Source organism: Oratosquilla oratoria, chromosome 26 (genome assembly GCF_046742065.1).
Source record: "Oratosquilla oratoria isolate Oo_2021 chromosome 26, ASM4674206v1, whole genome shotgun sequence".
NCBI classification, from domain to species: domain Eukaryota; kingdom Metazoa; phylum Arthropoda; class Malacostraca; order Stomatopoda; family Squillidae; genus Oratosquilla; species Oratosquilla oratoria.
Window position 1 is genome coordinate 10071895 of NC_134802.1, and position 7268 is coordinate 10079162.

The 7268-nt window shown below is 46.3% G+C and overlaps 1 protein-coding gene across 1 annotated transcript in view; it reads left to right on the forward strand.

The window, feature by feature from the left end:
* The first annotated feature begins 346 nt into the window (after positions 1 to 346).
* Positions 347 to 7268, forward strand: part of LOC143039254 (uncharacterized) — an 18763-nt gene continuing 11841 nt past the window's right edge. The window contains exon 1 of the mRNA XM_076209126.1: positions 347 to 940. Coding sequence (XP_076065241.1) covers positions 347 to 940 — 594 coding nt within the window. The remainder of the gene's footprint in view (positions 941 to 7268) is intronic.

The following is a 7268-nucleotide window of genomic DNA, read 5'->3' on the forward strand; positions in this document are numbered from 1 at the left end:
ACCAGCCGCCAGTCGTAGACTACCGCCGCCACTGCCGCAGCCTTCTCGTCCCGCCCGGCCTACCCGTCCAGCCCGGCCCCGGCGACCCGGTCAGCCCCGCCCCGCCGTCCGTGCTTGGCTGCTTAGCCTAGCACCACCGCCGGCCTGCCTGCCGCACCAGCGTGCCCAGCCCCGCCCGCCGCCCTGCCGTGCCCAGCCCCGCCCGCCGCCCTGCCGTGCCCAGCCCCGCCCGCCGCCCTGCCGTGCCCAGCCCCGCCGTCCCGGGTTGTCCTGCCCGTTGACCCAGCCTGCCCAGCCCCGCCAACCCAGCTGCCCACGAACATCGCTGCATATTAATCACGTAAGCATGACGGACGATCAACAACAGGAAGTAAGTGCATTCCGCGCACCCCCTTTTTCCAACCGCGACCCAACAATATGGTTCACAATCCTCGAATGTAACTTTACGGCAAACCGCATTACCACCAGCCTTAAGAAGTTTTCACATGCTTGTGGCCTCTTACCACCTGACGTACTCCTCCAAGTTTCAGACACCATCTCCAAGGCACCTACATCCGGTACCCCATACGAGGATTTGAAGAAAGCCGTTCTGGACCGCCTTGAGTCTTCCGAAGCTACACGCCTGCAGGAGCTCCTCTCGAAAGAAGAACTTGGAAATGAGAAGCCATCCGACTTGCTGCGACGCATGAAGCGATTGCTCGGAGACAAATACGCAACATTCGACACCTCCATCTTGCGCCACCTATTCTACCAGCGCCTACCAACAACCATCCAAGGCAACCTCTTCAGCGCCAAGAACAAGCTCTCGTTCGACGAGCTAGCCACACTCGCTGATGAGTTCATGGCTTCGGTACCAGTTGCGCGCCCTACCATCGCTAACCTCGCCGACCAGTCTGCAACTCAGGCGTTAACCGAGCTAGTCTCCCAACTCACCCTCCAGGTTAGCGCCCTCCAAGAGCAGGTTGCCAATCTTCAACAACGACCCCCGTCACCAAGATACTACCGCAACCGCTCCAGGTCTACGTCCAGAGGGAGACCCAAGCACACATCAGGCGTCTGCTACTACCATCGTCGCTTTGGACAAGATGCGAGGAAATGTACACAGCCGTGCACCTTCTCACCGTCACCGTTAAACACGATGGGCGAACGCTAACGGCGCACAGCGTTCGCCAACATACATCGAAACTCTTCTTCGTATTTGATCCACTCTCCAACACCACATACCTCATCGATACCGGAGCTGAAGTCAGTGTCCTGCCTGCCACAGCATCCCAGCAATCACTGCCGCCGATGTCTTCCCTCTACGCAGCCAACGGCACCAAGATACCCGTTTTCAAGAGGAAGACACTTCAGCTAGAACTCAACCTTCGCCGATCCTTTGAGTGGACCTTCTACGTTGCATCAGTTTCCCAACCCATCCTTGGCGCCGATTTTTTGACCCACTTCGATCTCCTGATCGATATTAAAAATCGCAAGCTCCACGACCCCCTTACATCGATGTCATCCAACGCCAGGCCAACAACCGGAGTAAGTAGCCAACTTTCAACCATCAGTGCTGATAACAAGTTTGCTTCTCTCCTCAGGAACTTTCCTGCCTTGACACAACCTTACTCCACGACCACGACTGTGAAACACCACGTAGTGCACCACATAGAGACTACGGGACCTCCAGTCTACGCCAAAGCCCGTCGTCTGGCTCCGGAACGCCTCAAGCTAGCCAAGGCAGAACTGGAAGCCCTCATGCGTCAAGGTATCATTCGTCCAAGCTCAAGCAACTGGTCGTCAGCTCTCCACATCGTCCCCAAAAGCAACGGCGACATCAGGCCATGCGGTGACTACCGCGCCCTCAACTCACGAACTGTGATGGATAGGTACCCAGTTCCCAACATACAGGAGTTTTCCTCGCACCTTGCAGGAACTCGCGTATACTCCCGGATCGATCTTGTAAAAGCCTTCCATCATATTCCGGTCAACCCGCCTGACATCCCCAAAACAGCTGTCACAACACCTTTTGGCTTGTTCGAATACGTTCGAATGCCCTTCGGCCTCAAGAACTCTGCCCAAACTTTCCAGAGATTCATGGACGAAGTCCTACGAGGCCTGCCTTTTTGCTTCACCTACATCGACGATGTACTCATCGCCAGCCCTGACGAAGCCACGCACCAAGACCATCTGAAGCAAGTCTTTACCCGCCTACAAGACTACGGCATCCACATCAATCTCGAGAAATCTGACTTCGGTGTGTCATCCATCAACTTTCTAGGACACACCATCACACCTTCAGGCGTCACCCCTGTCTCATCCCGCTGCGACGCCATCCAGAGTTTCCCGAAACCTACAACACAGCGCCAACTCAAGCAATTCCTTGGTATGTTAAATTTCTATAATCGTTTCATTCCAGGCTGCGCTCAACTGCTCCAACCGCTCTACTCCATGATCAAGCCGTGCAAGAGGGGACGTTCCATCGTACTCAACTGGGACGCCGAAACTGATGCAGCTTTCATGGCAGCCAAAGAAGCACTCGGGAATGCTACCGCCCTTAGTTTCCCTATTCCTGATGCCATCACTTCCATCTCGACAGATGCTTCAGACACAGGTGTCGGCGCAGTTCTGCAGCAATACATCAACGATGCCTGGAAACCCATCGCCTTCTTCTCAAAGAAGCTCAACAATGCCGAGAAGAAATACAGCGCCTTCGACAAGGAACTCCTAGCCATCTACAAGGCTGTCAACAGGTTCAGGTATTTCGTCAAAGGACGACAATTCCACATATACACCGACCACAAACCAATCACAACAACATTCATTCATAACAAGACAACATACTCCCCTAGACAACTCCGACACATAGATTTCATCTCCCAATTCACCACAGATATTCGTTTTGTTCGAGGTGAAGATAACTGTCCTGCCGATGCACTCTCGCGCAACATATCTGCAGTCTCTACCTCTCTCATCGACTACGCCGCCATCGCTGCAGACCAAGCTGGTGATACCGAGCTGCAGCGATTGATGGAAAACCCCGCGTTGCAGATGAAGAAGGTACAGCTCCCTGGAATCAACACTCAGCTCTACGCCGATGTATCCACGGACACCATCCGTCCCTACTTGCCCGAGAACCACAGGTATCCCTTGTTCCGCCATTTACATGACCTCTCCCACCCAGGTATTCGAGCTTCGCAGCACATGATGTCATCACGCTTCATCTGGAGTGGAATCGCCAAAGACGTTCGACACTGGACCCGCACCTGCGTCAAATGCCAAGCTTCCAAGGTCACACGCCACACCATCTCCCCTCCAGGTACCTTTCGCCCAGTCTCCACTCGACTCGTCGACATCGTCGGACCGCTTCCCTTCTCCGACAGCTTCAGGTATATTCTTACTTGTGTAGACCGTTTTACACGCTGGCCCGAAGCAATCCCGCTTACTGACATAAGCACAGAAACAGTAGCCAAAGCTTTTATAACCACCTGGATTTCAAGATTCGGTACACCACTCAGCCTCACATCCGACCGTGGTAGCCAATTTGAATCCAATCTATGGAACAAGGTTATGTCTTTGCTAGGTATCCGGCGTTTCAGAACAGCAAGCTACCATCCCCAATCCAACGGACTCGTCGAACGCTTCCACCGACAACTCAAGGCTTCACTTGCAGCAACAGCACGCGACCGCACCAACTGGTCTACGGTGCTTCCAATGGTCCTCCTCGGTATACGCACGTCCCTCAAGGAAGACCTTGGCCACTCCTCTACAGAACTTCTTTATGGCACTCCACTCCGTCTGCCCGGTGAGTTTCTTGCATCTGCCCCTATAACGCAGCCCTGCAGCGTTCAAGATTATGCTACTAATCTTACAGATACAATGCAGAAACTCCAGCCAGTGCCACCGCGTACCTCACCTACAAGAGCGTTTGTGAGCCAGGACCTCGAAGACTGCTCACATGTTTTCGTTCGCGTGGAGGGAGTAAAGAAGCCTCTTCAACAACCATACGATGGCCCATATAGAGTCGTCAAGAGGACAAGGAAGAACTTGACCATCGATCGCCGTGGAACCACTGACGTCATCTCCATAGACCGCGCCAAGCCTGCATACCTCCTCTCGGAAAACGAACAAGATCCTGTTGCTCTTCCGACACCTCCGGACACACGGGCTACAAACCACAAACACACTACAAAGAAAAAACAGATATCGTTCCTCCTGCCTCGTCACTAGGGGGAGAGTTCTGTAGTGTTCTGTAGCCAACACGTATAATTACCCCTTCAGGACCCGTGATCGCAGAGTACGGGATAAACAATAGTCACCCCTTAGAACATGCGTTCGACTAAACATGATTTCAACTAAATTTAATTAATATAAATAACAATGTTCACTGTAACAACTTAATTTATTTTGTAAATAAAACAAAACATATCCCTCTACATCCTGTAAGAAGCATATTTATGTATTGTAAATATATTTTGAATAATTGTATACTAAAGACCAAGAATCCAGAATTTCGCCACAAATATTGTAAATACCATCATCGTCATTTCTAATAAACAGATCAGTCATGGGATTGACTATAAATATCCTAGCTTCCTCCAACAAGGACAATTGTAGTAACCACTACATTTTGGTGAAATGTAGTGGTTACTACAATTGTCCTTGTTGGAGGAAGCTAGGATATTTAAAGTCAATCCCATGACTGATCTGTTTATTAGAAATGACGATGATGGTATTTACAATATTTGTGGCGAAATTCTGGATTCTTGGTCTTTAGTATACAATTATTCAAAATATATTTACAATACATAAATATGCTTCTTACAGGATGTAGAGGGATAAGTTTTGTTTTATTTACAAAATAAATTAAGTTGTTACAGTGAACATTGTTATTTATATTAATTAAATTTAGTTGAAATCATGTTTAGTCGAACGCATGTTCTAAGGGGTGACTATTGTTTATCCCGTACTCTGCGATCACGGGTCCTGAAGGGGTAATTATACGTGTTGGCTACAGAACACTACAATATATACATATATATATATATATAAACATACATAAACATATGCATATATATATATATATATACATATATACACATATATATATCTATATATATACACACACATATATATATATATTTCTATATATATATATATAGATATACATATATATATATATATATAAATGTATACATATATATACGTGTGTGTGTGTGTGTGTGTGTGTGTGTGTGTGTGTGTGTGTGTGTGTGTGTGTGTGTGTGTGTGTGCGTGCGTACAATGCATGGGGTAGATCCAATTCTGATTCACGGAAGAAACCAAGTATAAAACTATAAATTCACTGACACTGATGGTATGGAATGTAATGATATCGCTGCTAAATTTGGTCCCTCCCTCCCTCTGTCTATGTCTCTCTTTCTCTCTCTCTCTCTCCCTTTCTCTCTCTTTGTACCTATCTATCTCTTTTTCACCATGTTCATGAATAGAGCAAATTTCACATTTGAAAGCCATACCCAACTTGAAACAAGACTTCACTTACGCAGAACTGCCAAGGCAAAATAGCGGAATTCTGCTTGTCCAAGTTGCAATAATGCAAAGTAGGCATAGTGACTTTTGTGCAACAACAAGATAGTCGTGTCCGTCGCCATAATAAGTTCTGAACGACATGAGAGAGGCAACTGCCGACAAGTATTCTAGGAAAAGCATCATGGAAGGACAAAGTCTTATGGTACAACATTTCGCTCAGTAAAATTTTATCCGTGTACTTGATAAAGTTTTAACGAACAAAATGTTCCAACCATAAAGACATTATCCTCACATGTTTTTTATCTGAAGTTCTGGACTCCTCAATCCTGCAGTGCACTACATAGCTTTTGTAGTAAAAAACGCTCGACGACTTTATTATGGAGCCCAGAAGTAGAACCCCCAGGCCTAAACGGTCTTTCTACCAATCGAAGAAAGCGGGGAAAGACTGAACCAGCTCGGAAATACAACAGGAAGCACAAAATAGACACAAAGACTTTTGCTTGCAAAGAATGGGGGAGCAAGACAACACACACACACAGACAGACACACACACACACACACACACACACACACACACACACACACACACACACACACACACACACACACACACACACACACACGATAACAAATTTTTGTGTTTTTGATTTGTTTCAAGTTTCCTTCGGTGTGGCCGTGTATACGGCCTCGACTTGCTAAGTTGGCAAATTGCACAGCTCTTGGCCAACTACGAGAATAAATATTACCCAACATACAGAACAGCATACAGTATACGTACAAAAACACAGAATTATACAAAGACTAGGTCTTATGCAAGAATGCCCAAGTTCTTGGCATCCCTGGGACTTTCCCCCTTGCGAACAACCAGCAGTCACCCTAGTTTCTCCTTGCGGGTGGAACCGGAGCACCCTTACAAAAGATCCTTATCATAGAAAACGTCTTAACCATAAGGTTGAAGTTTAGCATTTTTTCCAATCCTGATAATCTCCTTATCATTCGTAGTTTCATTGACAATTCATAGGAGTAGCTCTCTCACCTAAACACTCCAAGAAACGACTCACTGATGCTCTTGTCAAACGTCGGGTATTACTGTCCCAGTTCATAGTATCTCGAATTTCATACATACTTGGAAAAATCGTACTAGATTTAAACTCAGAAGACCATCAGGTGTTCACTGCCAAGGATCTCTTTAGGCCTAAAGGAGGTGTGTTCAATTTCAAGGGATTTACCAGCAAATCTTTCCTCTGTGCCGCTTGAGAAGATCGTATTAATTCTATATCCTATCGTCGGATACGGTCTATCAAGTAGCTGTGGACTTTGTCAACTCAGTAAAATTATATATATATATATATATATATATATGTATATATATACATATATATATATGTATATATATATATATATATATATATATATATATATATATATATGTATGTATGTATACTTTAACTTTTCACCAAAGTTTTATTCTCAAACAAAAACACCTCGTTTGATTTTACATCAGTGAATCTGGAGAATTGATTCGTCCAGTACGTGAATCTATGGGTCAATTTTAGTTATATCTTTAACAAAATCATTTAAATCGAGCTTAATGTGCAAAGAAGGCAGGGAATTCTTCTCAGGATTAACAAAAAGAGGACTGATGGTATTTGTCTTCCTTGAGGTCACTGATGTTCGTTTTGACCACACTTTCTCTATATAATGATTCTTCTTGTCCCGGCTGTCCCACTCAGAGAAAACATCAGGATTTCGTGTAA